A 26805-nucleotide genomic window follows, 5' to 3' on the forward strand; every position below is an offset into this window, starting at 1 on the left:
ATAGGGGTGCCAGAAGGAGAAGAGAGAGAAAAGGAGACAGAAAAAATATTCCGAGAGATAATAGCCAAAAACCTCCCTAACATGTGAAAGGAACCACTCACTCAAATCCAGGAGGCACAACGAGTACCATATAAAATAAACCGAAGGAGGACACACCGAGACACACATTAATCAAACTGACCAAAATTAAAGACAAAGAGAAAATACTGAAAGCAGCAAGGGAAAAGAAACAAATAACATACAAAGGAACCCCAATAAGGTTACTGGCAGATTTTTCAGCAGAAACTCTGCAGGTCAGAAGGGAGTGGCATAATATACTTAACATGATGAAAGGAAAAAACCTCCAATCAAGATTACTTTACCCAGCAAGGTAATCATTCAGATTTGAAGGAGAAATCAAAACCTTCACAGATAAGCAAAAGCTGAGAGAATTCAGCAACACTAAACCAGCTTTACAACAAATACTTAAGGAACTTCTCTAGATGGAAAAGAAAAGGCCCCAACAGGAAACAAAGATACCACAAATGACAAGGCTCACCAGTAAATGTATAGTAAAGATATGAAATCGTCCATGCACAATTATGCCACCAAAATCAGAAATCCTGAGAAGAGGAAGATACAAATGCAGGATACTAGAGATACACTTGCAATTAAGAGAACAACAACTTAAAACAATCTCAGATATCAAAACTTCAGAATAACTGCAAGCCAAAAATCTACAATTGACACACAAACAAATAAGAAAAATCAACTCAAATACAACAATAAAGAGAGTCATCAAACCAGAAGAGGAGAGAACAAGAGAAGGGAAGAAAAAAGAGCAACAAAAACAAATCCAAAGCAATTCATAAAATGGCAGTAAGAACACATATCAATTACTACCTTAAATGTTAATGGACTAAACACCCCAACCAAAAGACATAGACTGGCAGAATGGATACAAAAACAAGATCCATATATATGCTATCTTCAAGAGACCCACTTCACTTCTGGGGACATGTACAAACTGAAAGTGAGAGGATGGAAGAAAATATTCCATGCAAACAGGAACCAAAAGGAAGCTGGAGTAGCAATACTCATATCAGACAAAATAGACCTCAAAATGAAGAATGTTTTAAGAGACAAGGAAGTACACTACATAATGATTAAAGGATCAATCCAAGAAGATATAACAATTTTAAATATATATTCACCAAACACAGGTTCACCACAATATGTAAGGCAACTGCTAACAATCTTAAAAGAACAAATCGACAATAACACAATAATAGTGGGGGACTTTAACACCCCACTTACAGCAGTGGACAGACCATCCAGACAGAAAACCAGTAAGGAAACACAGGCCCTGAATGAAGCATTAGACCAGATGGAGTTAAGAGATATTTATAGGACATGCCATCCATAAGCAACAGAATACACATTCTTCTCAAGTGCACATGGCACATTCTCTAAGATTGATCACATCCTGGGCTACAAATCAAGCCTCAGTAACTTTAAGAAAACTGAAATCATATCAAGCATCTTTTCCAACCACACTATATGAGTGGAAATCAACAACAAGAAAAAAACTGCAAAAAAAAACCCACAAACACGTGGAGACTAAACGACCAATGGATCACTGAAGAAATCAAAGAGGAAACTGAAAAATACCTAGAAGCAAATGACAACAAACATATGACACTCCAAAACTTATGGGATGCAGCAAAAGAAGTTCTAAGAGGAAAGTTTATAGCAATACAAGCCCACCTCAGGAAACAGGAAAAAGCTCAAATAAACAAGCTAACTTTACATCTAAAGCAGGTAGAGAGAGAACAGACAAGACCTAAAGTTAGTAGAAGGAAAGAAATCATAAAGATCAGAGCAGAAATCAATGAAATAGAAACCAAGAAAACCACAGAAAAGATCAATGAAACGAAAAGGTGGTTCTTTGAAAAGATCGACAAAATTGATAAACCCTTAGCTAGACTTATTAAGAAAAGAGAGAGGAGTTCCCGTCGTGGCTCAGTGGTTAATGAATCCGACTAGGAACCAAGAGGTTGCCTGTTCGCTTCCTGGCCTTGGTCAGTGGGTTAAGGATCCGGTGTTGCCATGAGCTGTGGTGTAGGTTGCAGACACGTCTTGGTCCCATGTTGCTGTGGCTCTGGCCTAGGCTGGTGGCTACAGCTCCAATTAGACTCCTAGCCTATGAACCTCCATATGCCGCAGAAGCAGCCCTAGAAATGGCAAAAAGATGAAAAAGAAAGAAAAAAAAAAAGAAAAAAGAGAATGTCTCAATAACATTAGAAATGAAAAAGGAGAACTAACAACAGACATCACAGAAATGCAAACGATCATAAGAGACTACTATATGCAACTATACGCCAAAAAAAATGGAAAACCTATAATGGACAAATTCTTAGAAAAGTACAATGTACAATCTTCTAAGACGAAACCAAGATGAAATGGAAAAGATGAATGGACCAATCACAAGAACTGAAATTGAAACTGTGATTAAAAAACTTCCAACAGGAGTTCCCATCTTGGCTCAGTGGTTAACGAACACGACTAAGAACCATGAGGATATGGGTTCGATTCCTGGCCTCACTCAGTGGGCTAAGGATCCGGCGTTGCCATGAGCTGTGGTGTAGGTTGCAGACGTGGCTCAGATCCTGCCTTACTGTGGCTCTGGCGCAGGCCAGCAGCTACAGCTCCAATTAGACCCCTAGCCTGGGAACCTCCACATGCCACGGGTGTGGCCCTAAAAGGACAAAAGGACAAAAAAAAAAAAAAAAAAGAAAGAAACAAAAACTTCCAACAAAAGTCCAGGATCAGATGGCTACACAGGCAAATTCCATAAAACATTTAGGGAAGAGCTAACACCTGTCCTTCTGAAACTAATTCAAAAAATTGCAGAGGAAGGGATACTTCCAAACTCATTCTATGAGGCCACCATCACCCTGATACCAAAACCAGACAAAGATATCACAAAAAAGAAAATTACAGGCCAAATTCAATAATGAAGATAGATGCAAAAATCCTCATCAAAATACTTGAAAACCACATCCAACTTTACATTAAAAGGATTGTACATCATAATCAAGAGGGATTTATCCCAGAGACGCAAGGGTTCTTCAATATCCACAAATCCATCAGTGTGATACACCACATTCACAAACTGAAGAATAAAAACCATATGATCCTCTCAACAGAAGCGGAAAAAGCCTTTGACAAAATCCAACACCCATTTCTGATAAAAACCCTTCAGAAAGTGGGCATAACGGGAACCTACCTCAACATGATAAAGGCCATATACGACAAACCCACAGCAAACATCACTCTCAATGGTGAAAAGCTGAAAGAATTCCCACTGAGATCAGAAACTAGACAAGGATGTCCCCTCTCGCCACTACTCTTCAACATAGTTTTGGAAGTCCTAGCCATGGCAATCAGAAAAGAAAAAGGAATAAAAGGAATCCAAATTGGAAAGGAAGAAGTAAAACTATCACTATTTGAAGATGACATGATACTATACCTAGAGAATCCTAATCTACCAAGAAAGCTGTTAGAGCTCATGAATGAATTTGGCAAAGTCACAGGATATAAAATTAATACACAGAAATCGACTGCATTTCTATATACTAACAACGAAAGATCAGAAAGAAATTAGGGAAGCAATCTTGTTTACCATCACATCCAAAAGAATAAAATACCTAGGAGTAACCTACCTAAAGAAACAAAAGACCTGTACTCTGAAAACTACAAGCCACTGATGAAAGAAATCAAAGATGACACAAATAGATGGAAAGATATACCATGCTCATGGAGTGGAAGAGTTAATATTATCAAAATGACTGTACTACCCAAGGCAATCTACAGATTCAATGTAATCCCTATCAAATTATCAAGGACATTTTTCACAGAACTTGAACAAAATATTTTAAAATTTGTTTGGAAGCCCAAAGACCCAGAATAGCCAAAGACACCCTGAAAAAGAAAAAAAATGGAGCTGGAAGAATCAGGCTCCCTGACTTCAGACTATACTATAAAGCTACAGTCATCAAAACCAAATGGTACTGACACAAAGACAGAAATGTAGATCAGTGGAACAGGATAGAAAGCCCACAATTAAACCCATGTACCTACAGTCAACTAATCTACAACAAAGGAGACAAGAATATACAATGGAGAAAGGACAGCTTGTTCAATAAGTGGTGCTGGGAAAACTGGACAGCCACATGGAAAAGAATGAAATTAGAACACTCCCTAACACCATACACAAAAAGAAACTCAAAATGGATTGAAGACCTAGATATAAGACCAGACACTGTAAAACTCTTAGAGGAAAACATAGGCCAAACACTCTCTTGACATAAACCATAGCAACATCTTCTCAGATCCATCTCTTAAGAGCAATGACAGTAAAAACAAAAATAAACAAATGGGACCTAATTAAACTTAAAAGTTTCTGCACAGCAAAGGAAACCCTAAACAAAACGAAAAGACAACCCCTGGAATGGAAGAAAATCTTTGTAAATGAAGAGACTGACAAGGAAGGGATTAATCTCCAAAATTTATAAACACCTCCTACATCTCAATACCAAAAAAAAACAAACAACGCCATCAAAAAATGGGCAGAACATCTAAACAGACAATTCTCCAAAGAAGACGTACAGATGGCCAAAAAACACGTGAAAAGATGTTCAGCATCAGTCATTATTAGAGAAATGCAAATCAAAACCACTATGAGGTACCACCTTACACCAGCCAGAATGGCCATCATCAAAAAGTCTACAAACAATAAGTGCTGGAGAGGGTGTGGAGAAAAGGGAACCCTATTACACTGTTGGTGGAATTGTAAATTGGTGCAACCACTGTGGAAAGCAGTATGGAGATTCCTCAGAAAACTAAAAATAGAACTACTATTTGAACCAGCAATCCCACTCCTGGGCATCTATCCAGAGAAAACCATGGCTCAAAAAGACACATGTACTCCAATGTTCATTGCAGCACTATTTTCAATAGCCAAGACATGGAAACAACCTAAACGTCCATCGACAGAGGAGTGGATCAAGAAGATATGGTACATATACACAATGGAATATTAATTAGACATTATAAGGAACGAAATAACGGCATTTTTAGCAACAGGGATGGACCTAGAAATTATCATGTTAAGTGAAGTCAGTCAGACAATGAGACACCAACTTCAAATGCTATCACTTACATGTGGAATCTGAAAAAAGGACAGAATGAACTTCTTTGCAGAACAGATACTGGCTCAGTCTTTGAAAAACTTATGGTCTCCAAAGGAGACAGTTTGGGGGTGGGGGGATGCACTGGGGTTGTGGGTTGGGAAATCCTATAAAATTGGATTGTGATGATCATTGTACAACTATAAATGTAATAAATTCATTGAGTAATAATAAAAAAATAAAAAGTTATGTCAAGAAATTTTTTAAAAACTTTAAACTTGTTATTCATACAAAAAAAGAGCAAGAGTACACAGCCACCTACTTTGAAAGGTAGGTCACACTGGAACCATGAAATCCCAAAGAAGCATTTGATTAAAACAGTACTTTACAAAAAGTTCCCTGCTAGGCCTGGCCAAGTACTGAGAGCATAAAGCTTCATACTTGGCCAAAAACAATGGCTTCTTCTGAGAAGAAGCAAACAGTATCAGTAGTAACAGCTGCTATTTTTCCCCTAAGAATAACTTGGGAGGGGGATGAGAGGGGGTCTTCCACGGTATTGCATATATTCTGCTAAATTGGGTGGTTAAACACACATGGATGTATTTGGCTTGCCTTTTTTTAAATAGCTGAGATAAAATTTACATACCTCAAAGTGCACCCCCTCCTTTTTTTGTCTTTTTATTTTAGGATCGCACCAACAGCATATGGAGGCTCCCAGGCTAGGGGTCCAATCAGAGCTGTAGCTGCCGGCCTATGCCACAGCCATGCCAGAATCGAGCCGCATCTGCGACCTACACCACAGCTCACCGCAATGCTGGATCCTCAACCGAGTGAGGCCAGGGATCGAACCTGCATCCTCACGGATGCTAGTCAGATTTGTTTCCTCTGAGCCACAACGGGAGCTCCAAAATCCAACCTTTTAAAGTGTGTAATTCAGTGGCTTTTCATAGAGTTTACAGTCTTCATTGCCATCTAATTCCAGAACCTTTTCAGCGCCTCAGAAAGAACTCTCATACCTTTAGCAGTCCCTCCCTATCCCTACCCCCCCACCCTACCCCCAACCTCAGCAAACACTGATTTGTTTGCCTCTATGGATTTGTCTATTCTGGATATTTAATGCAAATTACTCACTAATTCTCCTCCTTTATTTATACTTAGGAACTATCAAAATACTCCTAAGTCAAAAGCATAACTGAGGAATACATAGTCAGCAATGGTCCCCAACCCTTCTTTGGGACAGATATAAAAATCTAGTGGTAAATCTAAAAACTTTTCAGGAAACTTACAATGGTGTTTTAAGACTCAGAGTAGCTCTCTTTATGAAAAATAACTGTAACAGCTAAAATGGCTCCATGGTAGATGAAAATATATATACATTCCTATGTCATATATTTGTAAACATTTAAAGTTCTCTTGGTGAGAAAGAAAAACAAAAATGAGAGGTGTAACTCAGATGCATTTGTTAATTATGCCAAAAAGTGACATGGAGAATAATGTAAAAATTTTTTTTTTTTTTTAGGGCCACACCCATGGCATATGGAGGTTCCCAGGCTAGGGGTCTGGAGGTTCCCAGGCTAGGAGTCTAACTGAAGCTACAGCTGCCAGCCTACACCAGAGCCATGGCAATGCCAGATACGAGCCGCATCTGCAACTTACACAACAGCTCATGGCAGCACCGGATCCCTAACCCACTGAGCAAGGCCAGGGATTGAACCCACAACCTCATGGTTCCTAGTTGGATTTGCTTCTGCTGTGCCACAACAGGAACTCCTAATTTTAAAATCTTAATGCTAACTGCTTAGGTGGATCTCTAAATACAGGTCATCACATACGAATGGGCAACTAATTATTAGAGAATCAATATCACTAATTATTAGAGAAATGCAAATTAAAACTACAATGAGGTATCCACACACTGGCCAAAACGGCCATCATCAAAAAGTCTACAAACAATAAATGCTGGAGAGGGTGTGGAGAAAAAGGAATCCTCTTACACTGCTGGTAGGAATGTAAACTGGTGCAGTCACTATGGAGGTTCCTTAAAAATTAAAAATAGTGTTGCTATATGATCCTGCAATCCCTCTCCTGTGCATGTATCTAGAGGAAACTGTAATTCAAAAAGATACATTAACCCCAATGTTCACTGTGGTACTATTTAAATAGAAAAGACATGGAAACAATCTAAATCTCCATTGATATATAAATGAATAAACAAGATGTGGTATATTTATTGAACGGAATACTACTCAGCCATAAAAAAGAATGGAATTTCTTCAAGGGAATACTACTCAGCCATAAAAAATAAAATAACACCATTTAGAGCTTTGGCCCTAGAAATTATCATACTAAGTGAAGTAAATAAGTCAAAGACAAATATCACATGATATCACTAATATGTGCAATCTTGAAAAAAAAAAAGATACAGAAGAACTTACAAAAGAGAAACAGACCCACAGTCATAGAAAACAAATTTAAGCTTACTGAAGGGGAAAGATAAATTAGGAGTTTGTGATTAACATATACACAGTACTATATATAGAAGATAACCAATAAGGACCTACTATATAGCAAAAGGACCTCTACTCAATAGTCTGTAATAACTTATAAAAGAATTTGAAAAAGTATATACATATATGTATAACTTTGCTATATACTTGAAACTAACACAATACTGTAAACCAACTATATGTCAATAAAAAAGATATCAAAATATGATATTAGATTGCAGAAGAATGATCATTTCCATTTGAACTCTCCATCAGCAGCTCACTTTCTAAACTAGGGTCCTTACAAGATCCTACAAGACCTTATTCAATCTTCTCATCTCCTTTTTTCTTCTACCCACCCTCGCATCCTCTGCCCCAGCCATGCCAGCCCCTTCCCTGCCTTTTTCAGGACCTTTGCACTGGCTCTACTCTTACGTCAATATCCTACTGGCTCATTTCATTCAAATGTCACCTTTTCAGTGACAACTGTAATCTTCCTATCTACACTACCAGTTTTCCCTTTCCTGCTCTATTTATCAACAAAGTGTTTCACTGTCCAAGAGTATACATTATACATGACTTAAGCTTGCATGCCCTATAAGTATATAACCGCCCACCAACTGGTTTCTCTTCATTGACTAAACCCAGCATCTAGTACATATAAGGAGCTCAAATAACGAGCTGAATCAATGAACTGTAGCACTGATAATCATGTCAATTATTACTAAAATGAAAAACTAGTCTTCAGATAATCTAAGATCATAATTTCTACTAGGTGAACCATAAGAAAGTTCTAGTATTCAATTGCTTTTGTAATCTCATATCCCAAGACAGGTAGGGCTCCCACGGATCTGACAGCAAATGAAAAGCCTGCAGGCGTCAAACTATTCCAAGTAATTCTGAAATGCCAGCATCCAAAAATAACCAGGCACACAAAGACAAACAGGACTTCAGGAGCAAGAACCAACAGCAAAAAACAACAGATGGCATATACCCAGTTCCCAATTTTGTCTGTTGGTATTCCTTTTCTTTTTTTTCTGCCTCTGTTGCAGAGGATTAGAGGCCTGAAAACTACATATACAAGACTTCCTGCCAGCTGGAACCTTGCTATAGGTTGTTCCAAAAAGAACAGTGGGAAATTAAAAAGGGAATGGCAAAGGAGTTCCCGTCGTAGCACAGTGGTTAATGAATCCGACTAGGAACCATGAGGTTTCAGGTTCGATCCCTGGCCTTGCTTAGTGGGTTAAGGATCCAGCATTGCTGAGCTGTGGTGTAGGTTGCAGACGCGGCTCGGATCCCGCGTTGCTGTGGCTATGGTGTAGGCCGGCAGCTACAGCTCCGATTCGACCCCTAGCCTGGGAACCTCCATATGCTGAGGGAGCGGCCCAAGAAATGCCAAAAAAGATCGGGGGGGGGGGGGGGGGAAGGGAGTGGCAAAGAACAGAGGCAGGCAAACGCATCTGCAGTGAGGTTCAAGGCAGCAGCAGCAGCTGTGCCTCCAGGAGCAAGCCCTTTTCCCTGCATCCTTCTAGCACCTTTACAATCAAGAACTTCACTAAATCCCCTGCTTGAAACATCTCAATGGTTTCTATCTTCCTGACTGGGCATAGACTAATACTCCCTGCCAAAGACTTCAAGATGCCAGAGTTACTGGACCTGTGCAATAAAATTAAGCTTACTCTCTTTAAGGAGATAAAAGATAAGTCTGAAAATATCCACATAAAATAGGAAATTTTAAGGGACAGTAAAATTGAGAGGGAACTAACAGAACTTCTAGAACAGGAAGATAAAATTGTTAGAATTAAAAACTCAGGGAGTTTCCCATGGCTCAGCGAGTTAAGGATCCAACATTGTCACTGCTGTGGCTTGGGTCATTGTTGTAGTGTGGGTTTGCTCCCTGGCCCAGGAATTTCCACATACTGTGGTCATGGCCAAAAAAGAACGCAGGTTTAACAGAAGCTCACACACAAGAGTACAGAAGGAAACAGGAATATAAGTAAAAAGAAGTTATCCAGAAGGCAGCAGAGAGAGCAAAATGATAGAAAATGCAGAAGAGACATTAAGAAGGAAAAGAAAAAGTGAGAAAATATAACACTTACGTCTCAAAAAAGAAAAGAGGTAGGCAAGAGGCAATATTTGAGATAAAGGCTAAGGAAATTCCAGAACTTATGAAATACACCAATTCACTGATTCAAAACCCCGAAATACACCAAAACAGGATAAAGAATAAAAGAGCCACACCCAGGAGATCCCAAGTGGCCTAGGCAGTTAAGGAAACAGTGTTGTCACTGCTATGGCTCCAGTTTAATCCCTGGCTGGGAACTTTCACATGCCATAGACACGACCAAATAAATAAATAAATAAATAAATAAAAATAAAAGAACGAACCAGAGAAAGAAAGAAATCCACACCTAAATTCATCAATAAAAACTTATAAACCAGTACAGTATGTGGAAACTCAATTTTCTCAGTAAAGTATCAAGTATAGAAATCAACTGAAAGTAGGTCCTGGGAAGAAGAGTGTGGGTCTAAGACTGAGCCACCCCATCCTTCAGGAGAGCAGGAGAGGGAGTGGACAAGGGCACTGCAGTGGTACCACTGAGCAGCAAAGGGATGCACTGGAGCTGGGGTCATGCACTTAGAGTGAATCGCAATCAGTGCTTACCACATTCAGCTACTTAAGTAAGGAGGTGAAGAACTGGATTTAACCAGGGCTATGGTTTCACCAAAAGAAAAGGAATAAAGCAAGAGGGGCAAGAGAGACAAGGGTAAATGCAGAGAAGTAATTATAATGATTGACCAAGGAACCTGAAACTGGCTGGAAAGAAGGAATTCAAGAGGGTGAGGAACAGGGAACTGAGAGCAGCACCAGTGTCTTAGATATTAATGGACCCAATAAGGACAAGAGCAGGGTAATGAGCACAGAAGATGGTAGGAGAACTCTGAAGTTACAGACAGGTTGCATAATTGGTAATGTCAAGGTCTAACATATAACCATAGGATTGAGCCACAGAAGATACTGCCACAGTGAGACAGATAATCAAGGAACAGAAGTGTCAGGCTATTGGAAAACCCATTTAAAGATCTTCTGAAATCACGAAAAACTAATGACAGTGAGCCAGGATCTACAATTTCTAAATTGAGGAATGACCCAGAAATCAGAAGATGGCTGCAGTAACATATTCAGTGACATGAAATTCAAAACTGTGGGTCTTGCAGCAAAGGAGAAGGGAGAACAGTTGGGAAGTGGCAGTGAGAAGGGTCTCTCTCCATCCTTCAGTTGCAGTAGCAGGGCTGTGAAAATAAACCACCACTACTTGAGAGGGCTTCCAGAGAAAAGTGTCCTCAGAAGAGGGCAAGGTCTCCAAAAGAGTAATAAGGGGAAAACAGCATTAAGAGACCAAGTTAGCTGTATTAGTTTCCTAAGGCTGTTATAACAAAGCATCAAAAACTGGTGGCTTCAGGAGTTCCCATTGTGGCGCAGTGGAAACGAATCTGACTAGGAACCATGAGGCTGTGGGTTTGATCCCTGGCCTCGCTCAGTGGGTTGAGGATCCAGCGTTGCTGGGAGCTGTGGTGTAGGTTGCAGACGTGGCTCAGATCTGGCACTGCTGTGTGGCTCTGGCATAGGCCGGCAGATGTAGCTCTGATTAGACCCCCTAGCCTGGGAACCTCCACATGCTGTGGGTGCAGCCCTAAAAAAAAAAAAAGAAAAAAAGACCAAAAAACTCTGGTGGCCTCAAACAACCAAGATTGTCTGTCTCACAGTTTAAGGAACTTATAAGTCTGCCATCAAAGTTTTGGTGGGGTTGGTTCCCTCTGAGAGTTGTGAGGAAAGGTCTGTCTGTCTCATAGCTTCAAGTGTTTGGTGGTATTCCTTGATTGAAAACAAATCACTCAGGCACAAAGTCAGCTTGCCAGCTTCTCCTGTGTGTCTCCACAGTCCTCCCTCTATTCATGTCTGTCCCTGTGTCCAAATTTCCCCTTTTTATAAGGACACCAGTTATTCAATTAGTGTCCACACTGATGACCCCATTTTAACTTGACTGCCTTTGTAAAAGTTCTCATTTTCAAGTAACGCCCCGCATTCTGAGATAACTGGCGGGGATGGTTAGGAATTCAACATATCTTTTTGGGGGACACAATTTGAACTACAACACTGACCATTCAGGGGATTTTTCTGACAGAATTCCAGAGGGCAAAATGGAAGAGTTTTAGGAATTGGTAAGAAAGGGGAGCTATATAATGGAGGTGGTACAGAGCAGTGTGTTATCAGAGTGCTGAGAAAAGGAGAGTTCCAAAAATCTGGAACTTTTAGTCCTGACAATCAAGAATGAAGCACACAAAAGGACTATTCCAATATACCCTAAAAAATCATATATATGTGTAGAAGAAACTGATCCAAAAGAGAAGGTACAAGTAAATCTGAATAAAAATATATAGTTAATGATTTTAAAAACCTAGTAAGTTGAGAATATCACTAACAACTTTATGTCAACATATTTGAAAATACAGATGAGGAACGATTTCCTAGAAAAATAGCACCAAAACTTTTTTCAAGACATAAAAAGCTTAGATGTTCCCGCTGTGGTACAGCGCATTAAGAATCTGACTGCAGCAGCTCCAGTTGCTGCAGAGGAGCAGATTCGATCCTTGGCCCGGCGCAGTGGCTTAAGGATCCAGTGTTGCTAAAGCTGTGATGTAGTTCACAGCTCTGCCTAGGGTACAGTCCCTAGCCCAGGAACTTCCATATGACACAGGCACAACCAAAAAAACACAACTAGGTACAAACAAAACTAGAAAAAAAAATGAAAAATTCATTTTAACCATAAATACAGGTGCAGAAATCCTAAAATAAGTATCAAAAAATCAAATCCAAGAGTATAATAACAAACCATGATCTAGTTGGGCATTCCCCAGGAACTTAAGGACAAACTCAGAATCTGGAATCAGATCACCACATTTAGAACTTGATGGGCACTGGATTTAGAACAGAATGGCATTAGGAAAAGGTGAGAAAAGGACCCAATCAAACTTACAAGCTTTTGCACAGTAAAGAAAACCATTAAAAAAAAAAAAAAAGACAACCTACAGGATGGGAGAAAATAAGTTTCAAACGATGCAAATGATAAGGGCTTAATCTCCAAAATATATAAATAACTCATACAACTCAAGAACAAAAAAACAAACAACCCAATTGAAAAATGGGCAGAAGACCTGAATAGACATTTCTCCAAAGAAGATATACATATATACTCATGACCAAGAGACACATGAAAAAATGCTACTATTAGAGAAATGCAAATCAAAACTACTATGAGGTACCACCTTACACGGGTTAGAATGGCCATCATTAGTAAGTCTACAAATAAATGCTGGAGAACATTGTGGAGAAAAGGGTACCTTCCTACATTGTTGGTGGGAATGTAAATTGGTACAACCACTATGGAGGTACCTCAGAAAACTAAATATAGAACTACCATATGATCCAGCAATCCCACTCCTGGGCACAGAGCTGGACAAAACATTCCTTGAAAAAGACACATGCATCCATATGTTCATTACAGCACTATTCGCAATAGCTAAGACCTAAATGTCAATTGCCAGATGAATGGATTAAGAAGACCTGGTACATGAACACAATGGAACACTACTCAGCCATAAAAAAGAACTAAATAATGCCATCTGCAGCAACATGAACAGAATTAGAGACTTTCATACTAAGTGAAATAAAGAGAAAGACAAATACCATATGATATCACATATCTGGAATCTAATGTGTGGCACAAATGAACCTATCTACAGAAAAGAAACAAACTCATGGACATGGAGAACAGACTGTGGATGCCAATGGGGAGGAGGAGGGAGTGGAATGGACTGGGAGGTTTGGGGATGGTAGATGCACACTATTGCATTTGGAGTGGGTAAGCACGAGATCCTGCTATATCTAGTCACTTGGATGCAACCTGATGGAGGATAATATGATAAAAAGAGTGTTTATATATATGTATAACTGGGTCACTTTGCTGAAAGTAAAGCAGAAATTGACAGAACACTGTAAGTCAACTATAATAAAAAAATTTTTAAGTCCTTTCAATTATATTAGGTAAACTGCATAATCATACAAGGGTAAGTGCAACTGGCCACCTCTCATACCATAAAGAAACAGAAGGAAAAAAGAAAACCAACTCCAGAGAGCTTGTAAACATATCTGTAATATGTAAAGAAATCTTTAGAAAAGACTCTAACCATATTTCTATACCCTCAGAGTAAGGAAAAGCTAACTATAAATGCAACCTGACCACACCCAAATCAAGAACTTCTGTTCAAAAGCCACCATAAAGAGAAAGGAAAAACAAGTCAGGGAGTAAAAGGAAGTATTTGTGACATATAAGTATAATTAAAGTCTAGTATCCAGAATATATTTTTTTAAAAAAGAAGGAAAACAATAGAACTAAATGAAAACAAACGTACTGCCTTCAAAACTTGGGAAACTTACAGAAAAGTATGCAGCCATAAGCACATCTAAGGAGAAAGCATCTAACTACAAGCTGGAAAAACAAGAGTAATCAAGACAAGGAAGAACCACACAAATTAAACAGAAAATGCAACAGAGAAGAAAAACAAACCCCAAATGTGTTTTCTTACAACACAGTAGATATAAACCTCCGAAATAGGTCACAGAAGGAAAAGACAGAAGCAATGCATGGAAGTAAGGGAGTAATCACAAAGATCAGAGGGATCAGCAAAAGACAAGAAATCTGAAAAAAAAATTTCCACAACTGGCCACAACATAGATATTGCGAGTTTCCTATATCCATTTACTACATTACAAATGTAAACTCATGTAAAAAAAAATTAAAATCACCAAATCCAGGCTAAATTCCAGGTGACCTTTACAAAATCTTGAAGAAACAAGTCCCATACAAATATTTTTGGATCATAAAGAAAAAGTCATCTATCAAACCCACTGGAAGCTGCTGTAGCCCTAATGCTGTCATTGTTTTAAATGACAGGAGAAAAAGAAAATTGAGGAGTTCCCGTGGTGGCGCAGTGGTTAACGAATCCCACTAGGAACCATGAGGTTGTGGGTTCGATCCCTGCCCTTGCTCAGTGGGTTAACGATCCGGCGTTGCTGTAAGCTGTGGTGTAGGTTGCAGACACGGCTCGGATCCCGCGTTGCTGTGGCTCTGGCGTAGGCCGGTGGCTACAGCTCCGATTCAACCCCTAGCCTGGGAACCTCCATATGCCGCGGGAGCGGCCCAAGAAATAGCAACAACAACAACAACAACAAAAGACAAAAAGACAAAAAAAAAAAAAAAAAAAAAGAAAATTGAGGACCAATCTCATCTAGGAACAGAGATAACCTAACCTATTCATGAAACTTTGGAGGCATTCTCCAATCAGAGAAGACTAAAGATTCAAGTTCTTTGAGCTACTAAAAAACACTGCAGCAAAGACAAGGGCTTACCCAACACTAAGGCAAGAAAATTAAATCTAAAGCTTACACAGGAAGAAACAAATCTACCACTACTTAAAGATATCAAATAGGAAATCTGAGGGCCTACAAATTATGAGAACTATTAAGTTTAGCAAGGTCTAAAACTATCAAGTTTAGCAAAGTCCTGGAAGGGGGGGGGATATATATGGCAGCATTTCCAACTGATTTTCCTCTTAGCCATTAAAACCATCTTCTATTACCTTAAGATGACTTCTCAGTTATTCACTGGTAGACATCTCAAGGGTGCAGTGGAAAGAAGTGGAGATCAGATGCCCAACTCTGGAGCTTCAAATGCAGCTCTGGCTCTGCCCCTTACTGAGTGACACCAGGGCTCTCTGAATGCTAATAATGGGTTTATTTTTAATTTAGAAGAAAATATTTTAAGTATCCTAGCTCGAGGCACACATTAGACCAGAGGTTCTCAAAGTGTGATCCATGAAATCCTAAGGAACCTGAGATTTTGGGGGGTTGAGGAAGTCAAAACTATTCTCAGAATAATTCTCCTCCATTATTTGCCTTTTTCACTGTTGATATTCGCAGTGATAGCACAAAATTGACAGTGGTTAAAACTTCAAGTGCCTTGGAGTTCCTGTCGTGGTGCAGTGGTTAACGAATCCAACTAAGAACCATGAGGTTGTGGGTTCGGTCCCTGCCCTTGCTCAGTGGGTTAACAATCCGGCGTTGCCTTGAGCTGTGGTGTAGGTTGCAGACGCAGCTTGGATCCCACGTTGCTGTGGCTCTGGCATAGGCCAGTGGCTACAGCTCCAATTCGACCCCTAGCCTGGGAACCTCCATATGCCGCAGGAGCAGCCCAAAGAAATAGCAAAAAGACAAAAAAAAAAAAAATTCAAGTGCCTTGACATGGATCAAGGCAGTAGCAGCTAGTGTACTAGTAGTCATGGTATAAAAATTATTAATCTTATTAAATGTCGGTCCTTGGGCAGGAGTAATGTATTTCTGCTGCACACCTAAGTGTGCAATGGCTGTCTCACAGAAACTTTTATGAAACTGTGATCTGTGAGCTGATCTAGCAGTTTCTCTCACAGAATATCATTTTTACTTGAAAGAAAAACTGACTATGATTCTTCTTACCCAGGTATTTCACAGAAATTTTCTCAAAAAATGAATGAAATAAGCCTACCATTTTGAGGAAAAAAACTGTGATAGCATTTGTTTTCACTGAAAAAAACATGCACCCTCCACCATGGGCTTTCTCTGATGAGACAGTGGCCATAAGGAACATGATTTTTTTGATACTGCACAGTGAAAAGCATCAACATTTAGAAGATCTGCATAACTCAAGAAATCACTGTTTCCCAAATGACCAAGGCATGCATATTTCAAAATTATTCAGCATTAGAGATCCATAGTTCTGGAGTTCCTGTTGTGGCTCAGTGGTTAACAAATCCAACTAGGAACCATGAGGTTTCAGGTTCGATCCCTGGCCTTGCTCAGTGGGTTAAGGATCCGGTGTTGCCGTGAGCTGTGGTGTAGATTGCAGACATGGCTCAGATCCAGCGTTGCTGTGGCTCTGGCGTAGGCCGGTGGCTACAGCTCCGATTGGACCCCTAGCCTGGGAACCTCCATATGCCACGGGCGTGGCCCTAGAAAAGACCAAAAAAAAAAAAAAAAAAAAAGAGAGATCCAAAGTTCAAAACAGACTGATTCTAATGAAACACTACAAAAAGGGCATTGATAGAGTTTTTTTAGATTCCCCCAACAACTTTAAGAAACTACTACTTGTCAAGTGCTGAAATATTATCAAAGAATATCCAAAATAATCGGCAGAAGCTATTAAAATAATCTTCCCCTTTTCAACAACATATCTATGTGAGGCTGGATTTTCGTCATATATGACAACCAAAACAATATATTCTGATAGCAAGTAAGATAATCCACCTGCTTTTCTATACTAGACATTAAAGAAATCTGCACAAAGTATAAGATAATGCTGCTCATCTAAGTGTTTTAGTTTTTTAACAAAATATATTTGTGGTAATATATACTGGCTTGTAATTTTCAAATAAATTAATAAAATTTAAAAGTTCCTGATTATGAAGGGACCACAAAACACCCAGGATACTACTCCATTCAGACAGACTGAGTGAGACAAAGTAACCCATAAATAACACTGACAGTGGTCCTACTCTACTCAAAATCATCCTGCTAAAATGATAGATCATTTAAAAGCTAAAGGGTATTTTAGGTATGTTCTATATTTGCTTACAAAGTTTTATGTGTTGGAGTTCCCACTGTGGCACAAGAGGATTAACGGTGTCTCTGTAGCAGCAGTGACTCAGGTTTGATTCCCCAGCCGGCCACAGTGGTTAAGGATCCAGCACTGCGCAGCTGTGGCACAGGTTGCAACTCTGGCTCTGATTCTGTCCCTAGCCTGGGAACTTCCATATGTTATGGGTTGACCATAAAAGAAAAAATTATGTGTTTAAAAGCAATGGTTAATGAAGGGGAAACCTTATGGAGAGGGATAAATTTTGAGGTTGGGACTGACATATACACACTACTATATATGGAATGGATGAGTAACAAGGAGCTACTGCACAGGGAACTCTACTCAAACTGCAGGGACCTACATGGGAGAAGAATCTGAAAAGGAACGGACACATGCATAACTGATTCACTTTGCTGTACACCTGAAAATCATACAATATTGCGGATCAGTTACACTCCAATAAAGTCTTTCTTAAAAATTAAAAAAATAAAAATAAAACAATGGTTCTGACTACTACATATTTGAGTCATAAAAAACAAAGACTAAGGAATTCTCACTGAAGGAGACTAAGTGCAATATGGGATCCTAGATTGGACCTAGATCAGAAAACAGGAAACAGAATAGGAAAAAACAAAAACAAAACTGTGAAATCCAAATGAATGTTGTAATTTAGGTAACAGTCTGTACCAAGGCAGTTTTGAATACTGCAGTCTGGTTATGGACATAGGAGAAGCTGGGTAAAAGGCAGATATAAGTCAACTCCCTATAGTATCTGTTTAATTTGTAAACATAAATTCCTAACTCATAAACCCAGAAAGTTTAAGACAAAAAGACCATACTATCAAGGTTCATCATGGAACAGTTTCACATCCATCTATTAGGAATGTCCTAAAGCAAGAAAATAAATATTACAGAGCTTCTTTTAAATCCAGTCACAGAACCTGTATCAGATGAGGCATCAGAAGGTATTTCCACCAAAAGCAAATGTTTAAGTTGTCCTGGCATACTGACAAATGTCACGATGATGAAACATAATCAAGTTTATGAGACTTTACCAATAATCTACCAAGTTTCAAACAGCCCTGATTAAAGGACATAAAATGTACTGAATCTTAGTGCAAGGAGGGGAGACCCTACTTTTAAAAAGTGAACACAATAAAATCTATGGACAAACAGTAGAATGTACATAAATTAGTTGAGTTCTTTTTTTTCCCCTTTTTCAAGCCACGCCTGCAGCACAGAAGCCAGGAACAAATTGGAAGGGTCGAATTGGAGTGTAGCTGTCGGTCTACACCACAGCCACAGCAACAGAGGATCCGAGCCGCGTCTGCAACCTACACCATAGTTTGTAGCAACACCAGATCCTTAACCCACTGAGTGAAACCAGGGATCAAACCCACATCCTCAGGGACACTATGTTGGGTTATTAACTCACTGTGCCACAAAGGGAACTCCAGCTGAGTGAGTTCATAGTCTACAAAAAAATACTTTTTGAATATAAGGTTTCAATACTCAGCAAATGTTTTTCCAAGGCAATCAAAGTATATTATTAGAATCTATCCTTTAAAGCAGGGGTCAGAGCAAGCGGCATTTTCATCCAACCACGATCTAAGAATGGTTTTTACATTTTTAAAGGGTTATAAACTAAAAAACAAGAGTGACAGAGTCCTCTGGCCTACAAAGCCTTAAATATATGCTATCTGGCCTTTTATAGAAAAAACTCTCCAATCCCTGCTTTAAGGTAATAACTTAGTTATTATTAATTATAGTGTCCAATGTGGACACTATACCCTGAAATCACTCTTTCTCATCCACAATTTATTAAATTATTTCTTTCTTTTTATCTGTCTTTTTAGGGCCACATCCATGGTATATGTAGGTTCCCAGGCTAGGGGCAAATTGGAGCTACAGCTCCCAGCCTACACCACAGCCACAGCCACACCAGATCCAAGCCGCATTTGCAAACTATACCACAGCTCACGGTAACGCCAGATCCTTAACCCACAGAGCAAGGCCAGGGATTGAATCTGCATCCTCATGGATAGTAGTCAGGTTCATTTCCACTGAGCCATGGCGGGAATTCCTTAAATTATTTCTGTACTTCAGCCAAAATTAAATCCAAAAAGGTTTTAAGATTTGAAATGAGAAATCCTACAGAAGTTATTGCCGATGCTGGAAGCAGTCTCAGGTACGACCATAATAAAAGGTTTAAATTTCACTGAAAATTTTCTATATTTCCAAGAAATGTCACCTACTCAAGGATATTCTATTTTAGCATGAGACCCAAAGAAAATCATCAGACATTAATAGCTACATAACAAATCATATCCTTCGAAATCTTCTGCTAACTTAACACTGATCAATGGAATTCCCTTGTGCAGTTGGTTAAGGATCCAGCATTGTTACTGCAGCAGCTTGAGTTTCTGCTATGGTGCGGGTTCAATCTCTGGCCCAGAACTTCCACATGCCAGGAGCACAGCCAACAAACCTCCCCACCCCAAACCCCACCCAGCAAAAGACAATGATCAAAGCTGAAATTTTCCCATTACTTCAAAGGGTCTATGAACTGACATTCTATCCTTTCACTCATTACAGGAAAACTGTCTTCACCCCAAAGCAGTTGTGATTAAGCAAATTATTTGTAAACTATGAACATACCTCTCACTTCAGAATGTTAAGTATATCTTTTGTTTCAAAATATATTTATACCATAGTGAATCAAAAAAGCTTTTATGTGTAAAGAATTCACATTACTTTTATCTTTCAAATTACTCCTTAAATTCTGAAAATTAACTTACTATGGAGTATAAACTTCATGTAAATAGTAAGACAGAAAGAAAATTACCAGGTACCCCAAAAGATCCTCCTTGGAGAGTTTTAATAGTTCTACTTTTTAAAGTCATTTGGTTATCTGCTCCTCACTTTACAAAACATGAATCACCCAGATTTCAAGTTACAATGGGTAACTTCATTCAGTCAGAGTAAATTCAGCCCTCACTTGGAATGGGAGCACCACTGATGATCGCTTTCACATAGATGAGCTTCGGTTTACTCACTTATATGAAAAGGATTCATCTATTAGTTTTCTACGCAATTTATCTATCCCAGGAATCCTGATACTATAACTAAAATTTTAAAAGACCACTTACGACCTGGCTCATTTCAAACGCAATCTGCAGCAGCCCATCCCTCACACAAATGTGCTCCAATGGTATGTACAGAAGAACACACACACAAAATGAGAGGCAGAGTATAGGAAAAAAAAGGAAAGAAACAAGGATATTACCAGAAATTAGCCTCAGCATATCGCAACACTATCACTATTGTTTAACGTGAATATATATATACATATATTTATAAACTGAGAGAAACCCTATGTTTCTTTCATCCCATCTTCCCCCAAAGCTGATGAAATCACTCCCTAAAAGAAGTCTTTAGGAGTTCCTGTCGTGGCACAGCGGAAACCAATCTGACTAGGAACCATGAGGTTGTGGGTTCAATCCCTTGCTTTGCTCAGTGGGTTAAGGATCCAACGTTGCCTTGAGCTCTGGTGTAGGTCGCAGACTCAACTCAGATCTGGCATTGCTGTGGCTGTGGTGTAGGCCAGCAGCTACAGCTCGGATTCAACCCCTAGCCTGGGAACCTCCATATGCTGTGGGTATGGCCCTAAAAAATACAAAAAAAAAAAAGTCATTTTTTCCAATAATCAAATTTAGCACCTCGCACATACTTCTTGAACTTGAGAGAATAAACAAAATCCAAAGATAAGAATCACTAGACTTACTTTCCTAGAGCTCCTGACTGCCCTTGCACAAAAGAGAGGCTGGGCCCTCTCCAGCTCCAGCGGCAGGCAAGGGAAGCTAAGGGCCAGCAAAAGAGGCCTGTAACAGTCTAAAGCCCTCTTCAGACCCTTTCTTGATGGGAGTCAATTATGGAATTTTCCTAAATTTGAATTTCAAATAAAGGCCCTTGAATTTGCAAGAAGCAAGTACTCTGAGTCTTGGAGGACCCAGTTAAATATGAAAAAATCATATTTTTTCATATTTAATATTTTCAACTCCTTGAAAATATCTGCCTTCAAAGATACTTGAAAATCCAGATTAAATAACACAAGCCAAATAACCAAGTAACTAAAAACAATCAATGGAAAAAGTTTCCATACGGAAAGTGTTGTAAAAGACACAGTTACAAAGATGTCAAATGTTAAGAACCAAGTAGTGAAAGGGCTTACTATCAAGATTTTATTTCTTTTTCACAGAATAAACCGTAAAAGTTCATTAGTTGGCTGAATCATTGCAACAAACAGAACTCCAGGAAAAAAGGAAAAGTTCAAAATAACCCTCAACAAGCAAAGTTTTCAGCAGCAAACTTTCAATTTACCATAATCAAGAAATACTGAATGTGCCTCACTTCTGCCTTGACTGCAAGTTCAAGGTTTTCAGGAGCAGCATAGCACAAGGGGCCCAGAGGTGTTTTTACTAGGAAACCAGTGCCTCTAGCGCTGCCAACTGGGATGACCCTATGACTTTCAGTAGCTCAATTTCCTCAACAACTGAGACAGTTGTTCTAGAAAAATAAGCCACCTCATCCAGAACCCTCAAGCTGCACAAGTGCAGAGAGAAGTGCCAAGTTCAGAAAGATCAGCACAGACCCAATCAAGTCAGAAGGAGTGACCTAAGGCTTTCCTTCATGCACTTTCGCACCCCAAGAAAATCTCCACCTTTCAAGCTCAGTTTCCCTTTAAGATTTAAAAACTCAATTATTTCAGGGAGCAGTTCCTATCATCCCAGGCCTGCTCTGACCCAGAAGTCTTTTTTCTTCACGACTTTCATGCTCCCTGTTCTCGACCAGAGCTGCAGTGAGATGTATAAAAGCTACTGGGAAAGTGGACAGCACTTCAAAGACATCAGGCACTACTTTAAAGAACGTATTCGGAAAATCTCACTAAATTCGCATTAACGAAAAGCTGTCAAACCACTGAATTTTACACTTTAATCGGTGAACGCATAGCATATAAACTATATTTCATAAAGTTGCTAAAAGATAAGAAATACAGGGCTGCCAACTGATAGGAAGAGGAAAAAAACGTATTCTTCAGGATAAAGGCAAGAGACTAAGCTCTGATCTATTTCAACTCTTAAAATTAAACAAAATGAATGGCTCCCTGTACAAACAGCAGAGACTAAACAAACTCTCGTTTGTGGTGCGATCACTGCATCTTAAAGCCTTTTTCAAAAGAAAACAGCCTAAGAGGGTAGTTCCCCCCATGAAAAACTTCAAGTTTGAGACAATCAAAAAACATAACTAAATTAATGTGCTCTTCTCCCCCGTGGCTACTTCCACAAACGATATAATTACTACTGGAATATCAAATGATTAAACTTGCCACCAGAGAAGACTACAATGTAAAACCGAGTAGCAACTGACAGCAAAACCTCGGAGAGTGTATTCCCAATAGAAATCCTACCATTTCGTGCACCGTATTCCAGCTCTAAGTGGCTTGTAAATCACTTGCAAGGGAAGGAAGCCCCTTCCCCCCTACTCAAGCCACCCCAACGCGGGGCGTATTTTATACCAAAAATGCCGCCCTCAGTCCCCCGGCACCGCGGAGGGCAGAGGCCCGCGGTGCTCCATGGCGCCGGACAGAGGCCCAGGGTCGTGAAGGCCTTTCCCAAGGAGACAGTGGCTTAGCCCGACCGCGCACGAGTACCTCATGCTGTAGGCGCCGGCGCCCAGCTCCTGCCCGATGCCCGAGAGGCTGGCGTCGAAGTCGTGCACCAGCCCAGACTCGATCACCTCGTCCATCTTGAGCACCCAGGCCATCTTCCGGCCTCGCCGCCGCCCGGCGCGCAGCGCGGCCTCCGCAAGCGGGGCGAAGAGGCCGGAGCTCCGCGGGCGCGTCCTGGGGGAGGGCGCGGGTGAAGCCTCCGGCGGCGCGGCGAATGGTCACCAGCGGCGACCCGGGCAGCGTCCGGAACAAGAGCAGCCGGGGCCCCGCGGGCAGGGAGCGGCGAGCCCGGCGAGCAGCTGCAGCGGGAGCGGCCGGGCCGCCGGCAGCGCCTCCCTCCCGCGGGCGCCGGCCCCGCGCCTCATGCCGCCGCCGCCCACCCCCTGCGCCGCTAGCGCTGCCAACGCCGCCGCCCGCCCCGCCCCGAGGCCCCTGGCCGCATCCTCCCCTGGACCGCGCGGGGGCGGGAGCTCAGCCCGCCCGTCACCCGACCCCCGGCCTCGACCCTCGGCCCGCCCGCCCAGGCTCTAGCGTCCCGCCGCCCCGGCCAACCCCGCCGACGCCGCTCCGTCGGCCCAGATGCTGGCTTCGCTATGGCTCCGGCTGGAGCTCGCTCCCCGCTTCCGCCTCCTCCGGCCCCACCCCGGCCGCGCCCCCGCCCCCGCGCTCGCCCGGGGCTCAGGCCCGCCCCGCACCGCCGGGGATTTCGCGGCACTCCCGGAGCTTAGCGGTGGAGGAACTGTCGCGCCGCGCAGCACGGCCCCGCCCACGCCGCAGGTTCCCAGCCCCCGCGGCCGGGCGGCCTCCCTGCACACCACCCCCAGGAAGAGGCGGGGCCAAAAGGGCCGGCCGTTTCCGCCCATCCAGAAAAGCGGGCTGACTGACAGGCGAACTGAACAATAATGGCAGGTGCCTGGTCTAGGCTCCCGTGAGTCTCTGCCCTGTACTAAAAAACCAATCAAATTCTTCTTCCTCCTGGGCGGGCTCAAGGACCAAATTTGCTGTCAAAAGAAAGAGTTCATTGAGTTGAACTGGAGGAAGCCTCCATACTTGTGAAGGTGCTTTGATCCCGTGTGGTCTTTGTGGGTAGTTTCTGGGGTTTTGCCCACGCTATAGATGGAGAAAGCAGTTGTGAGTTTAGCCAATAGACTCACACCCTGTCTTGGGAACTAAGAGACTTATTGGGCAAAAAGTCTTGACTGACCTGAAAGCAAGCCAATCAATGCTCCCTAGAAAGGGCTCCGGAAAGTTCCTTCAACAGCTTATTGCCCTGAGCAGTTAGGCTAGTTAAAGCGGGCGTTCAGTAGCAGGAACAGTGGGCAGTTGTGCTGTTGTTGCTGTTCAGGATTCTGGGGTTCCCTGGGCTTAGGCGATTCTCACCCAGGGTCTCTCCTGTGAGTGCGGTCAGGTGGCTGAGGCTAAAGTCTTGTCAAGACTTCGATACTCAAGCTTATTGGATGCTGGCTGTGGACTGGGACCCCACTTGGGCCTGTTGGAAAGCCTACACAGGCCTTTCCACGAGGTCTTGACTTCCTTCATAGCGTGGCAGCTGGGCTCCAAAATCAAGTGTCTCAAAAGACGGGCAGTAGAAGCTGCTGGGTTTTTAGGACAAAGATTCTTTGCTTGACCAAACTTTAGTCAAGCTCTTGATCTTCTCCTAGTCCTATCTGAGCCCTTACTTTGTAAAATTCAATTTTAGCAAGAAAGTGTAGGTACACTCTATTTGCATATCTGATCAGGTTCTTAGCCTTCACCATCCCCCAGGTGATGTCTGATCATCCTGGCTTGCCTTCAACAAAAAAATCTTGTTACTTGGGTTTAACAAAAAACACCACTACCCTGTTGTTTCTCTTAGTAATTTTCCATCTGCTGACGCCCTCCCTATTCCCTTTACCATGCTTTATTTGGGATTGAGTCCAGTCTCCCCCACTGCAAATCCCACTGCAGTGCTCTCTGTACCTGTAGGAATGGTCCTAAATAAAGTGTGCCTTACCATCTTTTTTTTTTTTTTTTTTTTTTTTTTTTTTGTCTTTTTGCCTTCTCTAGGGCGGCTCCTGTGGCATATGGAGGTTCCCAGGCTAGGAGTCTAATCGAGCTGTAGCCACCGGCCTATACCAGAGCCACAGCAACTTGGTATCCCAACCACCTCTGCAACCTACACCACAGCTTATGGCAAGGCGGGATCCTTAACCCACTGAGCAAGGCCAGGGATCAAACCTGCAACCTTATGGTTCCTAGTCAGACTCATTAACCACTGTGCCACGATGGGAACTCCATGTGCCTTACCATCTTTAACAAATGTTGAAAAATTTTTTTTGGGCTGCTTGGGGCTGCATGTGCAAGTTGCAGGGACAGAACCTGCACTGCAGATGCTACCTGAGCCACAGCTGCAGCATCACCAGATGCCTAATCCAATGCACCACTTGGGAACATACTGAATTTTTTTTCTTTAACACTTCTTTTCTGGAAACTGATAGAGCATCTTTATTCTACACTGTATTCTATTAGTCAAACAGCCACAGGATCACATTGGGAAGAAAGTTAAATAATTTGGGGCTCATGTTTTAAAGCTTCCAGAATCCACCCTCAGGACACAATGTTTTACATTCTTTCCACATGCAGTATACACTCATCCCTTCCCCAGACCCCTGTAAAATTTTCATTCCATCATAGCATTAATGTCCAGAATCTTGTGAGGTCCTTGAGTAGATGAAGCTCTTGGATGCAGTTTCTTGAGTGTAAGTCCAGTGGGTCCCTCTGGGTAGGAAGGTCTGTGCATTAAAAAGACAAGGACTCTGGAGTTCCTGCTGTGGCACAGTGGGTTAAGGATTCGACTGCAGAAGCTCAGGTTGCTGTGGAGATGCCCGTTTGACCACTGACTCAGGAAATTCCATATGCCATGGGTGCAGCCAAAAGAAAAAATAAAAAATAGACAAGGGATCTGTACCTACCAAGAGCATGTTCATAACACTCGAGAAGGAGAGAAGCATGGGAAACTGTGCATCTATGGGCATTTCCCTTCAGACAGGAGTGAAATAGGAAGTTCCCTTGTGGCTCAGGGGTTAAGGACCTGGCATTGTCACTGCTGTGGCAAGGGTTTCATCCCTGGCTCAGGAACTTAGGCATGCAGGCAGGCATGGCCAAAAATAAAGAGTTTTAGTGGCTCTTTCCTCCATCCACTGGGCTCTTAGCTCCACCTTCGAGTTATCCTTCCAGTACTATAAAAAGTAGCCCATGTTCTCTCAGCTTCCTCCTGTCTGTAGTTGTGCAGGAGTCTGAAGACCTCCCAGGAAGTTTGCAGGCCTAATCAAGTAACCGGCAATATTTGTGTAGTTAGATTTCAGAATTTCTATGGACTAGTGTGACTACCATGTGCCTTTCATTTCTCTCCTTTTTTTTCTTTTCAAACATGTTTGAAAATACAATAGAAGGAAAGGACCAATTTACAATAAAATTTTAAAAGATAAAAATTTACACTTAACATAGTGTGAAGAACAATGTGAGCAAAATTTTTAGATTCTCAAACCAAAGGTATATTGAAAATTTTAAAAATTACTACATCAAGGGGGTTCTGCTATGGCACATTGGAAATGAGCAGTATCCACAAGGATGTGAGTTTGATCTCTGGCCTTGCTCAGTGGACTAAGGATCCGGTGTTGCCATGAGCTGTGGTGTAGGTCACAGACGTG

General features: G+C 41.3%; 1 protein-coding gene across 2 annotated transcripts in view; it reads right to left on the minus strand.

Moving 5' to 3' along the window:
• UBP1 (upstream binding protein 1 (LBP-1a)) overlaps positions 1 to 23734 on the minus strand; it is a 72428-nt gene extending 48694 nt beyond the window's left edge. For both annotated transcript variants that reach the window (XM_021071558.1, XM_003132094.6), the window contains exon 1: positions 23099 to 23734. In XM_021071558.1, coding sequence (XP_020927217.1) covers positions 23099 to 23211 — 113 coding nt within the window. In that variant the 5' untranslated portion in view covers positions 23212 to 23734. The remainder of the gene's footprint in view (positions 1 to 23098) is intronic.

This window comes from Sus scrofa, chromosome 13, assembly GCF_000003025.6.
Source record: "Sus scrofa isolate TJ Tabasco breed Duroc chromosome 13, Sscrofa11.1, whole genome shotgun sequence".
Lineage (NCBI taxonomy): Eukaryota > Metazoa > Chordata > Mammalia > Artiodactyla > Suidae > Sus > Sus scrofa.